Raw genomic sequence first — 23,586 nt, forward strand, 5'->3', positions numbered from 1 at the left:
CAAACAGGCAGGGAATCTAACTGTTCTTAAGACTGAGATTCTTTGGGCTGGGATTGTGGCTCAGTGGTAGAGTGCTTGCCTCAAGCGTGTGAGGCGCTGGGTTCCGATTCTCAGCACCGCATATTAATAAACAAAGTAAAGTCCATTGACAACTAAAAAACTATTTTAAAAAGACTGAGATTCCTTGAATAGGACATTACTTTCCTATGTTCATATATGATTACATGACCAATGTAATTCTGCATCATGTACAACCAGAAGAATGGGAAGTTGTACTCCATATATGTATAATATATGTCAAAATATATTCTACTGTTATGTATTAACTAAAACAAAAACCAAAAAACTGAGATTCTTTAGAAACATGCTAAAAATCCTGTTCTTAAGAGTGTCAGAACTATGTGTGCTGCAAATAGTTTGTGAAGTCCTATTGGTTGGCAGTAATCAGATATCTACTCAGATGCCACTGGTCAATCTGAGTGTTCTTGGAGCTGGTAAATGTGCTCTTTTGAAGGTGGATGCAGGGCACATTAGAGTCAATGTGTTTTGTATGTGGAAATAGAACAATAAGAATAACTTCCTGATTAATGATAGCAAATATTCTTAAAATTAAAGTTGACTAGCAAGCACACAAATTCACAGAACTGAGAAGGCTTCTTAAAGGTTATACTACCTTGGACATGATCCTGGTTATCCCCAACAAATGAAGTTTTGGTTTACTTATTGATAGGTTATCGCCCCTAGATTTGCCTGTTCTGCAAAAAGTGATATTTAAATAAATGAGTCAGTCTCACAGAGGAATGCTGATTTAAAATGTTCCATTCCAGACAATTGATTCAGGATCTCTTGATGTGAGGACCCAGGAGTGTCCATTTTAAATAGTTCTTCACTCTTGAGGGTAAAACCAGCTACAGCTGAATATACCACGTATCCAACATGGGCACTTGAACTTATTTTTAAGACCAAATACTTTTGCTTTCCTAAAAACATAAGCAGATATGTATACATGCTTACTTAGGTCTATACTACTTACACATTAGAGGTAGATAATAAAAGATTCTTTTATTTTTCAAAAATATATTATATGTAGTCACACAATTTTTTCCCCTTTGAAAATATTTTAGAATATCCAGAGAGTTGCAAGAGAACAAGAAATTCAGCTTTTCTTCTAACAAATTACACATCTTAACTTTTGTCACATATTGACACAATATTTAATAATCTTACTTGGATTTGGGAAAGAAGAAATAAATACACAATAGTTGAATTAAGTCAAGAATCAAGATCAATTTGTTTCCAAGACTTTGAAGAGCTTCTCTTGTATTGTTCCAGTTCCTAAAACAAAAATGTATTATTTTTAAGAAAAATCAATTTTATAAATTCAAGTAGACATATTAAAGCTGCCTTAGCATTTTTAGATATAACAATGTGTTCTTTCTAGCATTATCATTCTCAAAGCTTGTTGATAATTATTTTATAAGTGATTGTACTAAAGATTAATTTTCTAGAAATAGTCTTCAGAGCTTCTGTCTAATCTAAACAGAAATGAATTTATTAAAGTTTCATACAAAATTATATATTTCATATATAATACAAATTGTCTTTTAACTAATAAAATGTAGCATCTGTCATATTTTAAATATTGATATCATTTTAATTTGCTGTTCAAAGCTGAAGTTGAAGTTAGCAAAATATTAATATTTAAGATGTATATAATCTTTGAACCAGTGATTCTACTTTTAGAAATTTACCATACAGAATTATAGAGAGGTATACAAGGATATAAATGGAAGAATGCTCATTGATTATTTTTTTTTAATTTAAATTTAAATTTTTTTGGTACTGGGGGTTGAACCCAGGAGCACTCAACCACTGAGCCATATCCCCAGCCCTTTTTATATTTTATTTAGGGGCAGGGTCTCACTAAGTTTCTTAGAGCCTTGCTATGCTTCTGAGGCTGGCTTTGAACTCACAATCCTCCTACCTCAGCCTGTCAAGATGCTGGGAGCGTGTGTCTCATTGCTTATATATCTCAGCACACCACTAGAAACAATTTAGATATCTCCCAATAAAGAAGGATTAAATACCTCAAGTGTTCATTCACACATGGCTTCCTAAGCAGCCAGCAAAAACAATGGTGGACATATGTCACCTGATAACAGCAAATAGCTAGGGAGAAGGCAGGATACTTCCATGTGCTATCTTGTATGTATGTATGTATGTATGTATTTAGTTTGTTTGTTTTTGTATTGAGAATTGAACCAGAGGTGATATACCATAAACTAAGCTTCATCCTTAGCACTTTTTATTTTTTATTTTGAGATAGGGTCTCACTAAGTTGCTGAAGGCCTCACTTAGCTGCTGAGGCTGGTCTCAAATTTGCAATCCTCCTGCCTCAGCCTCCTGAGTTGCTGGGATTACAGACTGCACCACTGTGCCTGCCCCCCCACACTCTTTTTTAATTTAAACAAAAATATAGAAAAGGGATAGAAAGGTTCAGCAAATGCTTTCCATATTCATATCCCCTAAAATCACGAATGCTTTGAAACTAGAGGGATTTTAAAAACTAAAAAATACTGAAGTGTTTTCTTGTGCCCATGTGAAATGTGGCAAAAGACAGACCTCAGAGACAGAATCAAGAGAGACCCTTGGTCTGCAGAAAAAATAAAAGGGGTTTTCCTACAATCTGACCTGTGAGGACTGGTTTCACAGGTCAGGGGGATCTCCATGCATCTGTAGGGACAAGGGCAAGACAGATTCTGGACAGCAATCATAAAAGAAATACTTTATTTTAGAGACTTACAATAATGAGATATTAAGGAACACCACCTCGGGACATTTCCTCTCCACTGGCAGATTATTTGGGGGTAGAATATGGATACATCTTTTTTGCCTAATGATTCAACAGGACTTGGGGCTTTTTTGGAGGCTTGAGTGTTGGAGAAACTGAATGGAAGTCATGAGTGTGCCTCTTCATCCTAGAAATGGTACAGTCTAATTTCACTGCAAAAACTTAGAGGCCATGAAAATAATTTTGATTATATTTCTGATAATTATTTAGACCATTAAAAATAGGGCATAGGTATGGGGGAGTATCAAGAGGAGGATAATATCTGGTCTCCTGCAGGCTAGGGCCAGTCCTCACTCATGGGTCATTTCATTATATTTTAATGAAATACGGCGCCATCCTCATCCCAAGAAGAAAAAGAATCAGAAGCAACTGTTTGGATTAAAGGTACGCAGGCACAAAACACACAGACTAGACTGATTTACAGGTATCTTCAAAGCCGGGATACACTTTTATGTAATTCTGGAACACGATGGGTATTTAAAATTTAAAAGTAGGTAAATCATTTTTTTCCTTTTAAATGAATATCATTGCTCTGAATGTCAAATCAAATAAAATCTAAAGAGTATAATACTACTTTCACTGAAAAATTTTATGTAGCAATAATCATGTTAAAAGACCAAAGGAAATATGAAGAAAGAGCAATAGACAATTGGCTAGACTTTCACCAAATGTGGACAATTTCTTCTATAGGCTGTATCAATAAAACTAGCAGTGACTCCATACTTCCTACATAAAAATGAAAGTGTATATTTAAATGTTTAGAGGGAAATCGATAGGAATCTTCCAAAATTAATCTTTAGAGAATTGTCTTAAGTCAGCTGTGTATATCAGCACACAATTGGAAACAACTTATGGTCCTGTAAGTCCTTTGAAAGCACATGAAATAGTATTAAAATTTAAAATTCTGGACATCAGAATGTCAAATCTTAGATATCAATTAAATAATGAAAGCATTAAATAGTAATCACTATAGTATTTTTAAAACAAATGCATAAATTTATTAAGGAATGTAAATCCTATGTGCAAGATGAAATCAATTCATCTGCCAAAACAAGAATGAAATTAGCTAAGAGGCAAAAAATTATTATTACTTTTCAGGTTAGCTTAAAAAATCTAGCTAATGTATATTTTTTAAGTAGATTATAGCAATTATTGATCTAATAGCAGTGAGGTACCAGAGTCAGGTGAAGAATGATACCCGCACCGCCGGTTGCCTCTCAGTTCCCTTAGGGAAGATAGCTTTCAACGTGAACACACAATGCTCAGAAGTAACCTCGTCCTTGAATAATACCTACGCAGGTTAACAAAATAAATGTGGTCACTATGCAATATAAAGAGATACTCATCAATAATGGAAGTTAATCATTGACTCCTAAATATTAATCCAGGGTTGACTTCCAACAGATCTCTACAGCCAGGGTACATATATAAGGGTAATAACAAGGGTTATAACAGGGTACATAACAAGGGTTATGTGAGGTCATTTTGCGGTTTCTCCAAATGCTTCTCATCTTGCTATAGCTACAAAACCTTCTAAATAGTCATGACATCATTTTCAAAAGTCTTCCAGACTACTTTTAAATTAAGTTTTTGCTTACTTTTCTATGACTTCTTATGGTGAAAATAGAGTGCTATGAAAAATACCCAGGTCACAGCTCCAGCAGACAGCTGCCTTCAAGTTACCTTTGCAACAGTGTCACTGCCTGAGTCACACAGGCTGTCAGGGCTTTCAATTTACAGTGCTTGCTGACTCTGCAGTGTCTGATTTTATCAAACTAAGGGGAGATCTGAGAAAAGTCTAAATGTATTATTTAGTCTTGGTAACTTACCAACTCTTGTTTTCTTACATCAGACTTGTATATTACAATGGGACTATGTAAATGGATGGCGTTGGAGGAGATGATGCTCAGTGAAGTTAACCAATCCCCCAAAAACAAATGCTGAATGTTTTCTCTGATATAAGGAGGCTGACTCTTAGTGGGGTAGGGATGGGGAGCATGGGAGGATTAGATGAATTCTAGATAGGGCAGAGGGGTGGGAGGAAAAGGGAAGGGGCAGGGGATTAGCAAGGGCGGTGAATGTGATGGACATCATTATCCAAAGTACATGTATGAAGACTCAAATTGGTGTCAACATACTTTATATATATATAAACAGAGACATGAAAAATTGTGGTATATATGTGTAATAAGAATTGTAATGCAAAAATACCCCCAAAGTACATGTATAAAGGCAAAAATAAAATTTAAAAAAATGGGACTATGAAGGGCTGGGGCTGGGGCTCAGTGGTAGAGCGCGTGTCTAGCATGTGTGAGGCACTAGGTTCAATTCTCAACACCACATATAAATAAATGAATAAAATAAAGGTCCATCACCAAGTAAAAAAAAATTTTTTTAAAAATGGACTATGTAGGCATATATGGAATGGCAGCCTCTAAATTTAAGCATAGATACTATGTTCTGTCAGGAATGTTTATGTGCTTTCAGACTAAAGTCCTTAACTGGACAAGATAATTTTTCTAGTACTAGCAAAGTATAGGTATGTCTGAATGTCCTAATGAAAAACAAAACCTTTCAGATAATCACATGATAAAGAATATTATGAAAGTTTCTCAGCAACCAGGTAAGAATCACTACCCATCTTTAACATTAAAAAAAACAGAAAACTGAAAAAAGATACATGAACATTAAGTCATCTCTGGGTGGTGGAATGACAGGTGATTTTTAAACTACTTCTTTATGCATATCAGGATTTTTTTCCTACAGTGCAGATGTAATATTTAAATAATATTGAAAGTAAAAAAAGATGACAGGTAAATTACACTGAAAAAAAAAAATAAGGAATTCCCAAGGCATTCCAGATTCTGTAATAAAATGAAAGGAAATTAAGTAAATCTTTAGATAATAAATACCTGATCCTTCTGGATTCTCATCTCATCAACTTCACTTTCAGCATACTGAGGATCTCGTGCTGGGTCCTTGATATCTTTTAGTGTGTAGATACTCTGAAATTACAATTCTCCAAATCGTTTCACACCCATGACTCCTTAATGGCTACCATCTAACAAACCAAGCTCCAACCCTCATCCTGACATTGAAGCCATTCTAAGTCAAGTTTTCATCATCATTTGAGGCCCATTTGAAAGTCCTCCAGGTTGTCTTGTCTCTTTCCCCTTTCAGATGCTGTTGTTCTCTGCTCTAACAGCTAAAGATCTCTGTTTGAAAACAGAGAAGATCCCATGTCTGACTCATATTTCAACCTCCACAGAGCCTTATTTACAATAGATTTTTTAAAATAAATGTTCACTCAATTTTTGAGCATGAGAGATAAAAACAAAGTTACCATAGTAAGTTATAGGAAATAGTAATATTTCCTGTAACTGTTTAATAGTGCTAAAAATTCTTGCTTTAAAAAAATTATAAATAAATACCTTTGGTGGAAAGAGCTTTTCATACACCTTTTCCCACAATTCCATTGGTGAGTGGGCATGAAGCTTTCCAATGTCATTATCAGAAACAGGAGGAGACCCTGAAATTGAAAACTTTACTCCAAATGACTGCATCTCATAAAAATATAAATTTTAGATCACTCATTTCCCAACTCCATAATATAGTCATCAATAAAATTTACTCCTACCCAGTCCAACAAGCCACTGGAAGATTCTACTATAAGAAGAGGAGGCGAGAAGTGATGAGTAAGCTGCAGTTTTCATTTTCTATACTCCCTATACCTATACCCAAATACATCAAATCCTTCTTCTCTTTCTTTCTTTCCTTCCTTCCTTCCTTTCTTCCTCCTTCCTTTCTTCCCCATCTCTCTTTCTTTCTTTCTTGTAAAACAGTTTTTTCCATGTCATATCCACATATATGTGAATGCATAGAAACCCTGGAAATATATAACAAACTTGATCCTTATGAATTATATATACTATTTTAGCTTTATTATGAGGAGAATGCATTTATATATTGCTTGTATAATTTAATTTGAAAAATTATAAAATTTGCTGCTATGTCCTAGCAATTTTCTATTTATAACCTGAGTTTTTAAAATTCTATGTCTTCATCATTATGTTTACCAAAACTGTTGATCTTCCAAGACCTCCTTACCACTTTGGTAGGATATATTGATCTTATTCAGCTTTTCCAGATTTTACTTGTACTCTTCTCTCTCTGTGTGTATGTGTGTGTTTATTAAGTTCTACACTATTTTATCATCAGGTCCACAGTTCAGACACTGAATATTTCTACTACCTCAAGGAACCCTGTGTCATAATTTTATAGGCATGCTCAACTCTTTCCCAAGCCCTCCCCTGACTTCTCCACCTACAGTCTTTTTTCTACCCTAGGACAACTACCAATCTAACCACTAAAACTTTTTCATTTCAAAAAGTTTGTAGAATTGTAACATTGTATATAAGCCTCCCTGATAGGCTTTTTCTAATTTAGTATGATTCCCTGGAGATTCATCCAGGTTGTATGTATCAACAGTTTGTTCTTTTTTTTTTTTTTTAATAGTGGAGTACTATTCTATGATACAAGTGTGTTTAGCCAGTCACTTACTGAAGAACTTCTGGGTTAATTCTAGTTTGGGGTTAGTTTTACAGATAGAGCTGCTAGGAACACATACATTTTTTTCATGAACATAACTCTGGGAAAAATGTCCACTAGTGCAATTTCTGAACCTTATGGTATATATTTGCTTAATTTTTGAAGTTTTCAGAGGGGCTACTATTTTATATTTCTACCTGCTTTGTGTGAGCGATCAGTTTTTGGTATTCTCACCAGTATTTGGTAGTATCACTATTTTTAATTTTAGCAGTTTTAGTAAGTGGTTTCAATTTGCATTTTCCCAACTAGTGATATTAAACACCTTTTTATGTCCTCTTCAGTGAAATGTCTGCTCATGTCTTTTGCCCCTCACCTCCTCTTTTGTTCTTTTTTGGTACTGGGGATTGAACCCAGAAGTGCTTTACCACTGAGCCCCATCCCTATCCCTTTCTAATTTTTTAAATTTTGAGACAGTTGCTGAGGCTGGTCTCAAACTTGTGATCCTCCTGTGTGCCACCATGCCTGGATTTCTACTTGGATTTTTAAAAACTGAGTTCTTTTTATCAAAAATAGTCAAAATAGTAGTCCTTTGGCAGATAAGTGGTTCAAAAATATTTTCTCCAAGATTGTAGCATGTCTTTCCATCTCTTCCATGGCCTTTCATTGAGTAAGAGTTTTTAGTCTGATGAGGTCTAAGCTCCTTGGTTAAAAACTTCAATAATTATCAACCCTTTTCAGATCTCCAATGTTTACATGGGCAAAAATATTTCATCAGCTGTCTAGATAGCAGCATTATCTACTGTCAATACACACAGTGATCCTCAGTACTACTAAAATTGGCATTAATTATAATTATAAAAATCAGTCTCCATGGCTGCTTGTAGGGCAAAACCACCTTTATTCCTTTCATTCCAATTCAGTCTATAATCTCATTACAAAGAATTCTACATTTGAAGTCAAGTCATCTTCACTTGTACAGGTCATGGAAGACGGGAATTACAAGAGAGAACTAGTGTCCATTAGTATGTTAAAATCAAACCCTGCCACCTCCAAAGTATAAAGAATTGCAAGGCTCAAAGATTTTCGGAGAAAACAGCTTTTGTTTAAAGATAAGAGGCTTGATATATAAACTCTTCAAGTTCCTTTTTTTTGTAAAAGACTATGGAATCTCTGAGTTTAGGAAATATGGCTTTTAGATAAGGCAACCTATTTTTATGATGAAAAATTAAGACACAACTAATTGGTACAATCCCTTCAATCTCTTATTTGCTCATTACTTAGAACATGTAGCTTTGAATTTCCTGACCATCCTATACTTATGGTTTTTTCTAAACTCAAGAAGCTAAAATGTAAAAGATCAGGATTTCACTTAGGGAAAAAAAATGTGTGTGTGTGTGTGTGTGTGTGTGTGTGTGTGTGTTTCTTTGTTTCTTTTTCTTTTCTTTTCTTTTTTTGAATGGAATAAAGATTAGAAATCAGCCTCTTATATGGTGACATTCCTTCTACCACAAATATGTCAATGTGCTACATGGTGCATCAACATTGTATTTACAGAATAAACACATACAAAATAACCATAATGATAATGAAACCAGACATGGCGGTACATTAGAGATGAAGTACACATGGTATAGGATAAAATCAATAAGTAATTAAAAAAAGATTGAATAATCTTAATAAGTTCACCAACCTATTTGACATAAAGAATCCAATCCTGCTGTGATAAACAGTGGTTTATTCTGATCCACACATATTGATTTACTACAGAGAGAAGAAAAGATTCTAATTTAGTTTAGCAATCAAATATACTGCTATACTCTACTGTAAACATCAGAGTCAAGTTTTATATCTAGTCACTGATGAGAGACAGCATTGCCCAAATGAACAAGTAAGTATCAAATTAATAAATTTCAAAAATTAAAGTATAGCATGAATAAAACTTTTAAAGGGAAAGAAATGACAGACCCATTACCACCTAAATCAAAACCAAGAGAAATGGCAAAGCTAAGAAAGAAACACACTAAAAGTTTCAATTCTATTTCAAGTTAATGTAAGAGTAATAACAAAGGGAGAGCTACTAAATTAGGGGGAAAAAGAACAAAAAGTGTAATAGTATCAACTTATTCTAGTTTCAAACAAATATTTAGTTGTACAATTTGAGAAACAGTTAAGCAATGTAAGAAGCAGGAAATGATATGAAATTGTCCCTTTAAGAGCTGTTATTCAGGGAACTTTGCCAGTCAAGGAAAAAAAGAGAGAATAATAATGATATGGCAATAATACCAAATAAAATAAGAAATATAAGAAACACCTTAACAGTACCTTTTATCAATGCCAAATGCCAACTGGTTGATAACTCCACGTATTTTTAGTAACAGAGCTTCTGATTTACTGGTAAACTTAAAAAAAAATCCAGAAGAATAAATTATAGGCTCTGCCTTTCAATCACAAAAACAGATAAAATAAATAAACCTTTGAAGAAGTACAGAAATAATTATTGGCCCAACAAACATATATGACTGGGCAAAACAAAATTTGAATAAAGAAATTTTGATCACTTTAACTCATTCTTCAAACTTCATGAGTACATGGTGTGGAAAGGACTTGTGTTAATTCACTAATCATTTTAGCTACTCAAATGAATCACTATTATTGTCAAAGACTTTTTAAAATGTACATCTGTGTGTGTGCACATACTCTTATTATGGTCTAGAAGAAAAATTACCAACATGCATTTGTGTTGGTTTGAAAACAAGAGGTATATATAAAAAATAACTTTCACATAGAAGGGCATATTGCCACCTTCAAAACAGTCACCTTGGGAGCTGCAGACCGGTCCAATGACACTGAAGCTCACTAAAATGATTTTTAAACTTCTCTTCTGAATTGCCTTTGGAGCCTGAAAAATAAACTACTAAATATTCTCATTGCTGTCAAGTTTTATATCTAGTCACTGATAAGAGAGAGCATTGCCCAAATGAACAAGTAAGTATATAACCTGGTATATAACCAGGATAACTACACCAAAATATTTTTGGAGGATTAAAGGGGATAGATACTATTAATAATTAAACTCTCACATGAGTGAAAATCAGGACATATGTTTACCTTACAAATCTTTTCATTTTAAAAGATACCAAGTCATTCAGAATGTCATTCTGGCCAAACCAGAATGACTAAGATGCAGAGAAGTAGAAAACAACCTTAAAGGGGAAACAACCTTAAACTGCAATGAAATATAATTATGAAACAAAGACATGAATTTTCTAGTTTTTACTAGTAATTCTATAAGATAACCTTCATTCTGGAATAAGTATAAGGCTCCCAAGGAAAGTATTACAAATGTATAAGATTTGATATATTTATTTAAAAAAAAGCTCTGGAATAATTTTAATGCTTCTAATAAGTGTTTAAAACTATTGGGGCTGGGGTTGCAGCTCAGTGGTGGAGTGCTTGCCTAGTACATGTGAGGCACTGGGTTCAATCCTCACCACCACATAAAAATAAATAAAATAAATGTATTGTGTCCATCTACAACTAAAAATATTAATATATATATATATAAAGAGAAAACTTTAATTGAATCATTAACTTTAATTGGAATATATTTATTTTTATTATGTTATAATCAATACAATACTAATTACATTATTTATTCTATGGGAGAGGAATAAACTCAACCACAAATATGTTTCATAGAGATTAGGATTTGGAGAACATTAAAAGTTTAACTCAACTCCTTCAGCTGCTAAATCAATCACCTTATCTAAAACAGCCTCATTATTTCCCAAAGCAATTCATTTCATTTTTAGATAATGGAAGAATTAGAAAGTTCTATCATATTTTGAGTAAACTGTCTATACTGATTTTTTTTCTAAATAGTAATAAACATTTCCAAATTAATCTGTCAATTAAGATATAAGCAAATACTGTTCAACTTAATAAATAAGCAAATACAATTCAAATAAATACTGTTCAAACATTAGGTGATTTTAAGAAAACATCTAATAAAACATATTTGGAATGTTCTGAAAAATTAAAATTTAAAGTCTATTGTACATATATATAAAAAATATAATAAAATATATATTCTCAGTCATAACAGTCTAAGTTGCTCTGAAAACTTTGATTTGAAGGGAAGAGAGATGTGTTAGGCAAGTGCTCTGCCATCAAGCCACATCCTCAACTAGACCTTTTCTTTAAAAGATTTCCAGCAAAATTTGATTGTGCCATGGAAGATAATGATAACAGTAATTACAACAACCAATACTTATTGAGTAATACTTTGTTCCAGGCCTGTGCTAGATATTGCATGTGTATTCCCTCTGTTAATACAAGAATTCTATGAAAAAGGTATATTTTTATCCATTTTACCCCAGAGGAAAGTGAGGCTTAAGTGAAATTAAGTGACTTACCTAAAAGCACATGACTAGTAAATGGTCACCCTGAGATTTGAACCCAGGTAACATTAGATGATGTCAGAGTTCATGTTTTTAACTTCTACAACAAACAGCACCTTTTTTTTAACTCAAAAAATAACACTGCTAATTTTTTTTTTAAAGGGCATAGAGACTCTAATTCTTAATGGAGACTAAAAATGAATAAACACACAGCCAATTTATCTCTTAAAACTTATTGAGATTTGTGGCTATAAGCAATTTAGAACTTTTGCTTCATACAGAGGGGAGGCCATACAGCAGAGTGTGTTCACACACAACCCAACACTCTGTATGTAGAGGTCTATGGCAATAGAAACAGGAAGGGAGGGGACGAAGTATCTTAGGCAACGTGTTTATTGTTCATAGCTGTGCATCAAGGTGCTAATTTTTCCAAATTGGGTACACACCATTCAAGCCCAAAGGGTAGGAAATATACAAACCATTAATGATGCTCCATAATAATGTGCAACAAATCGAAGTGTCTTGCATATTACTTTTCTCTTCTCAGAGTCAAAATCCTATAAAAATCATTTATTAAAAAGGAAAAAAAATAAGTTGAGAGAACTAAATATCTGTAACAGGAAGAGTAAATTATTAAATCAGAGGTAGATTCTTTCTTTCTTTTTTTTTTTTTTAAATCCACCCTGAGGGGTAGGATTCCTCACCTTGATATTTGTTTCTATCAGCTGCAGCTTTCTAGAGCTAAGTTATCAGATATTTTCTTTGTTTAAACAGTTAGCTCAATAGAATTCAGATATAAGCACACATTTTATAGTGTAGAATACCCTAAGGATTCTCTGACAAGCACAGATAAGAAGAAACTAATTTTCTACTTCCTTTAATTTAAAAGTTGGAAAGTAGTCCTATCCCTCAGTGGGTTGAAGACTCATTTTTTAAAATCTTTCATGTCCCCATTCTAGCCACTATATTTATTTTCTCTGTTCTAACTACATTTTCTTCTCCAAAATCTTTAAGATGTATGACTCCTTAAACTACCCCTCCCAGAGCTATTTTTTTTTAATTTCATCATTATTTTTCCCTCTCCCCCATTAAGCAAGCACAGCTCTGAGTGTACAACAAACAGTTGGAATTGGGAGAGATTACCTGAAAAATATCATATTTACTTCCAATTATGACCAGAGGTATTGGAAATGGGTCAATTAATTCACGATCCTGTTAATAAATGCATTTGATTAATTCATTATAAATATTACTTGCTATGTGCTCAGAAATTTCTATTGACTTCCAAAAGAATACCATTTTCTGTTTCTTCATAGATGTTCATTTTGCTTGCTATAGAATCTGTTCCAATATTATCTTCACTTACTAAGCTGTATTTCTTAAGAATTAAATGAGAAACAGCAATTCCCTTAAGTACTATGATATTTATTCTTTTGCATGTTCTGCACTTTTAAAATTATTTATTTATTTATTTATTTTAGTTGTAGTTGAACACAATACCTTTATTTTATTTATTCATTTTTATGTGGTGCTGAGGATCGAACCCAGGGCTTTGCACATGCTAGGCGAGCACTCTACTGCTGAGCAACAACCTCAGCCCCTGTATGTTCTGCCCTTTTGTTTTCTTATGCAACACATCACCTTTAGGAATTTTTTTCTATTTTTGTATTGACTGTTGCAATAGCGTTTATACTGCACGGATTTGTTTTGTTCTAATACTGTCTGTGTAAGACACAGGCATATAAACTCTGAGCAATAGAAAATGCTGCTTCTAGTTTTCTAGATGATGATACTTAGAATTGTATTTGGAGAATCCGTATTACCATCATAGCAACTTTGTGATTAAATTAGTTGTCAGATGATCAAAAGATACTGAATATGTGACAGACACTAAATAAATGTAAAGAGTGATGATGAAAACTGTTGTAACTCTACTTTTTGCTTAAATTGAAAGCTTCACCTAGTCTTTGCCAGGTGACTTTTGCACAGTCTGTTTTTTATCTTCACTTCACAGAGATTATAAAATCAATATCAAACTACTACTTTAAAACTCTATTTCTTTTGACTGGTGTAATATGCCATAACAATCACAGCAGATGTCTAACAAGAAGACATAAGAAATCTTCTTCCTTGTTTTGCTCTAACTGAGGTTTTATTAAATTGCTATAATTTTCCAGTGAACAAGTTCATTTACATCAAATGAATTTCAAGTCATGCATAAAAATCTAAGTTGTTTGTGATGCTATCTTCACTATGTTATGGGGCTTAGGATTCCAGGAATAAACCCACAGCAACTCACTGGATGGTCCTTTGGCATATTACTCCACATTTTCTGCCTCAGTTCAGAAGCTGCTTTAGAATTTGTCTTTCCCAATTTCATTATCACTTTATCAACATGGCTTTTTGTGGCTTTCAGCAGATTTTCCATAGTGGGCCAAAGGTCATTCGGCTTTGAAAGATCCAAAACAAGAACAATAGAAAATGTCCTAAAGAAAGAAAAACATCCTTTAAAAAAAAAAAAGACTCAAAATAATGACCATTTGAAATCCTAGTGTACTGAAAATTATATAAGAATAACAATACTATAGCTGAAGAAAAAATAACAACATTATCCTAAGACAAAAAAATATGAGTTTTAGTCTTCTGAATTCCAATGCTTTTCTCTAATGATATTTCAGTGTTAAATTGGTAGTAGCATGAAGTACAAATAGAGATGCTTCCAGCAATTGAACCCAACAATGCCACGTTTAGATCAAATTTTACTGTGTGCTCCAAAGGAATTCAAAAACATGACTAAGAGTGGTGAAGAAGAAGGAAATAGATTCATTGATGGGCCTTGCTAGGAAACACCCAATTTATTTAATCTTTTCAACAATCCTTTCTAGAAGACATTATCATGTCCATTTATGGATCTGAAGTCTGAGGCATGAATTCATAGATATAAAATTACATGTCTTCCTGCTATACCATTCTGCCTCTCTGAAAACACACCTGTGACCACAAGATAGACCACCACCATCACTACATGCATTTGTATTCTATCATGCCCATGAAATATAAATCTAAACTAATCAACCAAAAAACACACACTTAAAAAATGGGCCAATAAGCACCTGAAAAGATATTCAATATCATTAATTATTAGGAAAATGTAAACCCAAACCACAATGAGAATACAGAAACCTCAACATAATAAGTATTGCTGAGGATATAGAAAAACTGGAGCTCTTGTGCATTGCTGGTGGGAATATATAATGGTGTAGCTTATGTGGAAAATAGCAATGGCAGCACTTCAAAAAATTAAACAGAATTAGCATATGATTCAGCAATTCCATCTGGGTATATATCCAAATACTGGAAGCTAGAATTTGAACAAATATTTGGATACCAATGTTCACAGCAACATCATCCACAATTGTCACATACTAGAAACAACCCAAAGGTCTGTGGTGTAATATGCCATAACAATCACAGCAGATGTCTAACAAGAAGACATAGAAATCTTCTTCCTTGTTTTGCTCTTACTGAGGTTTTATTAAATTGCTATAATTTTCCAGTGAACAAGTTAAACAAATAGATTAAAAAAATGTAGTATATACCTATAATGGAATATTAGTCAATCTTTAATAGGAAAGAATTCTGACACAGGCTATACAATATGAATGAATCATAGAAAGTAGAACATGCTTGCAAGGATTGGAGGAGGGGAAAATAGGGAGCTATTGTTTAATAGATAGAGAGCTTCAGTTTGGGTTGATGAAAATGTCTAGAGATGGATGGTGGTGATGGCTGCACAACAATGAAAACAAACATAATATGACCAAATTATACACCTAAAATGACTAAAATGTAAATTTTATGTTATGAATATTTTGTCACATTAAAAACCAAACATACATAAACCTAGGAGTATTTTAGAAAATGCTCATAATAAGTATGCAGGCATATTCTTGATCAATATGGCTAACATTCTTCTAGGAGTCATAGCAAGAAATTATATGTTACTTAGTTATTTTTGCTTAGGTCAAGCAAACCAGTTATTTTGTGTAATTTGTGCAAAACAATAACTATATTCTGTACAGTTGTACTAAACTCAGAAAGTAGTCTCTTAGACATCAATTATCAAATTTTTCTATAAAATCACTGTTATTATACTGTCCAGCCAATCATTTTTATGTCAATTTAATAAGCTCACAAACAGTTTTGTGTGATGATAAAATATTATAAAAAACACAGTTTTTAGTAGTAAAAAACTAATTTTATTTCCAGGGTTTTAGTATGGTTATATTTGAAAAAAATATTGGCTATAGTTCACTTTTTATTGTAGTAAAATGTATATAACATAAACATGCTATTTTTTTTTAAATTAAAAATAACTTTGTTACAAACAAAGGTAAATGGATTACTCAATTTTTTCTAAGATTAAAATTCTTGTTTCCACTACTTTGGAAATACTTATGTTACTTTTAACCTATTTCATAGCAGATGGCAGCTAAAATTTAAACAACAACAAAAACCAGGGAATCAGACCACAGGAAATGTTCTATTATAAATTATCTGTGGAAATGAAGTCTGTGGAAATGTTCAATACATTTATAATTATATGAGCAGTTATTTCAAAGATAAACAGTATCTAATAGCATTTGGCAATATATTATTTTCTCAAGTTGCTGGGCTCTGTCCAATAAAAAGAAATCATGTGTCAAACTAATTCCAGTCAAACAATGCTCTGAGATTAGCAACTACATTAAGAGTGAAATGTTTTCTATGAATTCTTTGACCATTAAGCAACCCACTTTGGTTCCAGGCCTATGATTCCCATTCCCTCTATTCAATATAACCCTGACCCTTTCTCTCTCCTAAAATGGGTTCCAGCTGCCCTAGAGTTCCAGGGAAAGGAAGGTCGAGATCTCACAAAGTGAGGTTATAAAGAAGCTGTGGAATGACTTCATTTCCTGTAGAACCCAGAATTTCCACAAGCCCATCAGGAAAGGGTCTCTGGTCTAGAGAAGGGGAGGTGATTTAACAAGTTGGGGCCAGAACCAAGCCAACTGACAACACAGGGAAGAGCAGGCCTCTGTGTTTCCATCCTTTCAACCTCTGCCAGGCAAAATGGCAACTTGGTTTGGTTCAGCCCCTTCCCACCCTCACCACATCTTCTTAGCCTCCAGGAACTCTTCTAATTCCCTGGAAGCTCTGCCTTACTCTGTGAAAGAAAGGCAAATAAAAAACAATGTAGTTAGGAGCTGGGGCTGTGGCTCCCTGGTAGAGTGCTTGCCTAGCATGTGTGAGTCACTGGGTTCTATTCTCAGCATCGCACATAAATTTACAAACACTGAAAAGACTGGAAGACATAGCTCACCATGTTAACAGTGGTTATTTTCAATGCAATTCTGGGTTTTCTTACTTTGTATCTTTAAGTATTTCTCTAGGTTTTCTATATGTGTATACATTACCTTTGTAATAAGCAACAGAAAGTAAATTACATTTCACTAAAAGAGAAGTATCACTGGGCAAATAAAGTCAACATTATCTGTATCCAGCTGCTCTGGAAAAACAATTGTCCTGTTAATAAAAAATAATTCCATACTCTAAGGCTCTTAATGCCTGAAATGGAACAAATACTTTCCAAGCCCTTTGTATCTGGTCCAGGCAGCAGTAATGGTTTGTGTTAATCTCTGACAAAAATAAGATATTTCAGATTTTTAAAAAATGTGTTTCTCTTGGCTAAGATCAGTTCCCAGGAACATTGTGAGCAATGTCACAATTTTCCACATCTGATTTGGCCAACATGTGGGAGTCATTGTCAGGAAAACACCACCAAGAGTTTTGAGGTTTTCCCCTAGATTCTAGTTCTTTAAGGTCAGCAAGCAGAGAGACTTTCTCCTGCAATAGTCTTCCTTTAGATGAAGCTCAACAATGTTACAAGTTACATACAGGATACACTTATACTACCAGTGGATACACTTACACTACCAGTGGAAGAAAAAGCTCAGAGCTGAATTAACTCACTTTGAGATGAATAATGAAAAGAATTAAGCTTTTCAAATTTATTTTTGCAAATGAATGCATTGTCCAAGTATTATTTGACATATTTTTGTTGTTGTTGGTAGCAGGCTTGCAAAAAATACAGCACCAGTGGGGATGCCAGCCATCTCACTCCAGCTCAGGCCAGGGCCTTATTTCTTTCAAAACCTTTTTTGGAAGCATTACAGTTCAAGTACATAAAGAGAAAGTAGGCATAAACCTTTAGCAAAATAAAAGTGTCCCCCAAAATCATGACTCACAAAAGCCTACTCACATTCATGCTGTGGACACTACTGTGTGCTCACAACACTTCTTGGAGCTGGCTTGCTTACCGTAAGGTGTCACTTGTGATTGGTATGCTGATTAAGTCCAATAAAGAGGTTCCTCCACCTAGTTCCCAAAAGTGAGCAATATCTTTTGGCTGAAAAAAATTTTTGAATAAAGTTTTTTATTTCTTGAATATTAAGTGCTTCTTATACTTCATTAGCACCTACAAATATTAATTACAAATAGAAAATATTGCAGTCCTCAATCAACCCTTTCTTGGCAATCGAAACTCTCTCCTTTCTCTATCCCATCCCTCAAAATGCACCAAAGCTTCTATCTAAAGAACAAAGATGAGCGTGTGCAGTGGCACACACCTGTAATCCCTGTGGCTCAGGAGGCTGGGGCAGGAGGATTGAAATTCAAAGGCAACCTCAGCAACAACAAGGCACTAAGCCACTCAGTAAGACCCTGTCTCTAAATAAAATACAAAATAGGTCTGGGGATGTGGCTCAATGATCAAGTGCCCCTGAGTTCAATCCCCAGTACAAAAAAAAAAAAATTCAAAGAAGAAAGATGAAACAGTAAGAACAAGTTGTCTATGTGTACATAAATGCCAATTCTGGTAATACCCTAATAGAAGACATACTTGCTGCTCCAATTTTGCAAATATCACATGTAACATACACTTACATTTTAAATAAAATTAACCAGTTGAATGTATTTGGTATTCCAGATAGAAATAAAATAGCTGAATAGGAAATATCCTCATTAGGAAGACAGAATCTTACAAAATGAATTACACATACAGATAAGACTTGAGGAAAAGGGACAGACACATGGCTGTCTTGCCTGCAGATGAAGATGACCTGAGCAAAAGCATCAGCAGAGGCTAGGCCCGATTTCCACGGGGAATCTGACAAGTGCCACTGATGACAGCAATTATAGATGGCAGGACCAGATGAGGGTCTAGCTTTTCTGCTTTTCATAGGACTCTTAAACTAGCAGGGGATTGACAGGGCTGGGCAACCAACTAATTTGAAAATAAGACTTTCCACTATATAAGCACCTTCCTAGACTGCTAGCTAATGGTACCTCCGTTTCTGCCTTGAAGTTGAGGAGTCTTCAGGCCATCAAAACTGTTTAAGGAGCAAAGAGCATCTGTTTAGAATTCTTAAGGAATATTAAATCTGAGAAAGACATGAAGCTTTCACAATAAAAATAGAAATGTCCCACACTATGGTACAAAGTTTAGAGGGGGGGGGGAGTGAAAAAGAATCCTATGGGTTTTTACATATCTGCTACCATGAAGAGTAGATGGCCAATAAAGCAAGTTTTAGATGAATATATGTTATTTTGCATTTTGATAAATTCTCAATTCATAATCTCTAAAGTTGTCTTACTGTGTTGATATTTGAATCATTAAAGTTTGTGGAGAAAATCATTTATCATTGGAAAATCTCCTTCGATGCACAATTTTGATGAAGGGAGTTTTTAGAACCCTTCTCAAAAGTTAAGCTTATGAAAGTGGTTTCAATGTTTCCAATGAAAAGAATGATTATATTTCTAGGCTTATCATTCATGTTAGAATTCATATGAATCACAAAAACCAAGTCTTCCTGCATCTCAATAGATTACTTTCCCTTTTCTTTTTAATTTCAGTTTTAATAGTCAACTTTTGTTGGTGGATCCAGGAAGCAATAGCAGACAATTCTGATTCTTTGTGCTTTGTCTAATGAGCAAATATTTGGACTAGATCCAGTTTTGTGAAAGGAATAGTGGGACCCTGTTCTAGATTTTTCTTCCATAGACCTAACTTTATTTAAGTCGTGACCCCTTTTCATGAGAGAACTCCAAAAGAGATTCTACTTAGGAATTTCCCCCCAAAACACATATTATTATAAGCTCTCCCTCTATCCTGAATAAGTTTGTAACATTCCTCTGAAGAGACACTTAAAAGAAGTGAAAAATAGCAATACAACCAATTAGGTTTATATAGTACCTATAGTACTGCCAAGTTTTTTTTTTTTTTTTTTTTTTTTTTTTTTTTTTGTGGTGCTGGGGATTGAACCCAGCATACCAGGTAAGTTTTCTATCATTGAACTACATTCCCCACCCTGTATTTGTTTTTGAATGCTAATAATTTATATTTTTGAAGAGTATATTTCATGAACAATTCACAGGTCATACCCATCATTTGGCATATTTTTATACTCACAATATTATTCTCATTTGAAAAACAGAAAAACTTGCCAGGCATGGAGGAGCACATCTGTAATCCCAGCTCCCCAGGAGACTGAGGTAGGAGGATCAAAGGTTAGAAGCCAGAATCAGTAATTTGAGACTCTGTCTCAGAGTAAAAAAAGAAAGAGCCAGAAAGTAGCTCAGTGGTAAAGCACCCCGGGGTTCAATTCCCCATATGTAGAGAGAGAGAAAAAAAGAGAGGCAAAGAAAGAAAAAGTCACATTGACACATCAATACAAGTAGGCCAAAGAACTGTACAATAAAGTTGCAAAGAAATTTTATTTTAGCATTTTAACACATAACAAATGAGAAGGCTAAAATATTTTCAGTTTGGACCAGCTTCATAGCAGCTGAAGTACATTTGAAGTTTAACAATACATAGCCAGGACACATACAAATAGGAATGTTTACTTATTGTAGATAGAAAAGATAAAACCAAGTTGGCATCATTTCTTCCTCCCCACCAATGGCACAGTGATGTCACTTAAAAAAATACTCACTGTGTTATGTCCTTTTGCTCTTCTTCCATACGTATATTCCAAAGCTAAGGTTGGTTTTGCTGGCTCATCCCTACATAATGAAGGCAGATGGTATTACCATAATGGATGGCATTAGTTTCTTATGCTACCATCTTACCCAATTCATTTATGGTTCCTCCTAAAAGACTTCATAAGTAGTTACCTTGAATAACACCATTGGGTAGAAATTAATCAAATGTATATAAGAAATAAAGAAGCCTTTCAAAAATCATCTTAGTAGATTTAAGTGGCAGCTGAAAAATGACATCTGAATGTGTGGCAGCCCCTGTTGAGATACGTGGAGTAGGCAATGGGGCTGACAGTGTCAAAGGTCATATTGGGGCACAAGCTCTTCATGTCTAGGACAAGTAGGAAGCTTTGGTGTGGGGAACAAAGGATCTAGTCACTATCAATTTAATGAATATTAACAAATGATTTGGAAAATATTATTTGATAAACTACATTATAGTTTATATTGCCTGATAAGCCATTTATGGTATTATTTTATTTATTTGGTTTTTATTGTAGTTAAAATGTATAAAATAAAATTAATAATCTTTACCATTTTTAAGTGAAGAGTCAATAATATAAATTATATTCATATTGTTGTACAACCAATCTCCAGAACTTCTCCTCTTGCAAACCTGAAACTGCATACCCAGAAATCAACAATTCTCATTTTCACTCCCTGAGTCCCTGGTAACCACCATTCTATTTTCTGTTTCTATGAGTTTGACTACTCTAGATACCACATGTAAGTGAAATCAGATAGTTTTTGTCTTTAGGTGACTAGTTTATTTCACTTAGCAAAATGTTCTTAAGGTTCATCCATGTTGTAGCATGTGGCAGGATTTCTTTCCTTTTCAAGGTTGAACAATATTGATAAAAAATATATTTTTAGTTTAGAGAACAACAACAAAAACATCCGATTTTTAACTTTGTGATTTGTATATTTACTAAATATTTTAATTTTATCCATCTATATCTTTATATTTGGTTATATTTCCTGGCAGAAATCTCCTTTCATGAAGCAAAAATGCTGCTTTTAAGACAAAATTTATAAAATCTGATATTCAACCTACAATTTGGAAAATTGTCTTTTTTCTTTTTTGGTACTGAGGATTGAACCCAGGGGTGCTTAACCACTGGGCCACATCCCCATCCCTTTTTATATTTTATTTAGAGACAAGGTCTCACTTAGTTGCTAAGTGTCTTGATAAGTTGCTGAGGCTGGCTTTGAACTCTTGATCCTCCTAAGCCACTGGGACTACACGTATGTGCCACAGTGCCCAGCTGGAAAATTGTCCTTTTTCTATCAAGGAATTGAAATTAATGTTTTTCAATTCAATGTAGTAGTTTATAATATTTCACTAATGTGTATCAGACGATTTATTTACTATGAAAAACATCTAGGAATGGGACCTAAGGAGAATCACGATTCCTGGACTTTGTATGATGACATAGGTGTGAGTCTGAACAGCTTCTTCTAAGAAACAATTTTGCTGGTGAAAGGATTTATCTGAAGACAGGATTCTACTATTTGTATTTATAACATTTTTCAAACACATGATGTTTCTTGATCCTAAAGACCAAATCCCATCTCTTTTGATGTTTTTTTGAGAGTTAGAAAAAAAAAACATACATTAGATTGAAAGGAATAGAAAAATATCTTCTAAAAATGATAGGGAGGTTCTCCATATCAATTTCCTGCAATTCTACCACTCTGAATCCCCAATCTCAATCTGATGACATGTTTCTACAGTATAAGAGGTTAGGAAGGATATAAAATAATTGGAAAAAATGTATAGTTTAAGAACCAAAATTGTGTTTCAAAATTTATTCCTGAGCTTCTTTTTTACCATCCACCCCAATTTATGAAGTAGACAAAGGGGAATAAAAGGAAAGGAGGAGAGATGGGATAAGGAAAGACAGTGGAATGAAACTGACATAATATTCCTATGTATATATATGAAGATACCACAGTGAATTTCACCATCATAAACATCCACAAGTAATTAACTTAAAAAATAACTCTTGGCAAATGGCAGAAAGATCAATAGAGGGAAGCAAACAGGAGATGGAAGGAGAGGAAAGGGAGGAGAGGTACTGAGGACTGAATTAGAACAAGATATATTCCATGCTTTTCTAACTATGACAAATGGAACCAGACGTTGTGCTCATTTGTGTACAATGTGTCAAAATGCATTCTGCTGTCATGTACAACTAATTAGAACAAAAAAAAAAGGAAAAAATGATTCTATTTTCATATATAACTAAAAAATAATCAATAAAAATATTTAAAAAGTATCCCTGAGAAACTCAGAGATTACAATTATTGTTCAAATAATCATATATTAAGTACAGTAAAAATAATTTCAATACCAAAGCTGCATAGCCAAAAAGAATGTAGGTACTATTGTAGGCTGGGTAATTATGATAACATTTCTCCCTCAAATAGGAAAATTTAGTATCAATAGTATATTTTTTGGCTTGTCATCATTTGTATCCCTAAAGGGGCTCTTATAAGTTATACTGAGAACGCATTAATAATTAAATATTTTGTACTGGCATGGTAGCACAAGCTTGTAATCCCAGCAGCTCAGGAAGTTGAGACAGGAGGATCACAAGTTCAAAGCCAGCCTCAGCAACAGCAAGTCACTAAGCAACTCAGTGAACCCTGTCTCTAAATAAAATACAAAATAGGGCTGCGGTGGTTCAGTGATTGAGTGCCCTT

The 23,586-nt window shown here is 33.9% G+C and overlaps 1 protein-coding gene across 3 annotated transcripts in view; it reads right to left on the bottom strand.

The window, feature by feature from the left end:
* Positions 1 to 1,043: 1,043 nt before the first annotated feature.
* Positions 1,044 to 23,586, bottom strand: part of Dync2li1 (dynein cytoplasmic 2 light intermediate chain 1) — a 29,297-nt gene continuing 6,754 nt past the window's right edge. For 2 of the 3 annotated variants that reach the window (XM_040271045.2, XM_040271043.2), the window contains 11 exons: positions 20,835 to 20,904; positions 18,159 to 18,247; positions 14,099 to 14,285; positions 12,943 to 13,011; positions 12,279 to 12,356; positions 9,722 to 9,798; positions 9,090 to 9,160; positions 6,283 to 6,380; positions 5,764 to 5,856; positions 4,027 to 4,142; positions 1,044 to 1,335 (listed from right to left, as the gene is read on the bottom strand). In XM_040271045.2, the coding sequence (XP_040126979.1) occupies positions 4,032 to 4,142; positions 5,764 to 5,856; positions 6,283 to 6,380; positions 9,090 to 9,160; positions 9,722 to 9,798; positions 12,279 to 12,356; positions 12,943 to 13,011; positions 14,099 to 14,285; positions 18,159 to 18,247; positions 20,835 to 20,904 (943 nt within the window). In that variant the 3' untranslated portion in view covers positions 1,044 to 1,335; positions 4,027 to 4,031. The remainder of the gene's footprint in view (positions 1,336 to 4,026; positions 4,143 to 5,763; positions 5,857 to 6,282; positions 6,381 to 9,089; positions 9,161 to 9,721; positions 9,799 to 12,278; positions 12,357 to 12,942; positions 13,012 to 14,098; positions 14,286 to 18,158; positions 18,248 to 20,834; positions 20,905 to 23,586) is intronic. The other variant, XM_040271044.2, reaches the window with a different exon arrangement.

The sequence above is a fragment of the Ictidomys tridecemlineatus genome, chromosome 12 (genome assembly GCF_052094955.1).
Source record: "Ictidomys tridecemlineatus isolate mIctTri1 chromosome 12, mIctTri1.hap1, whole genome shotgun sequence".
In the NCBI taxonomy this organism is placed as follows: domain Eukaryota; kingdom Metazoa; phylum Chordata; class Mammalia; order Rodentia; family Sciuridae; genus Ictidomys; species Ictidomys tridecemlineatus.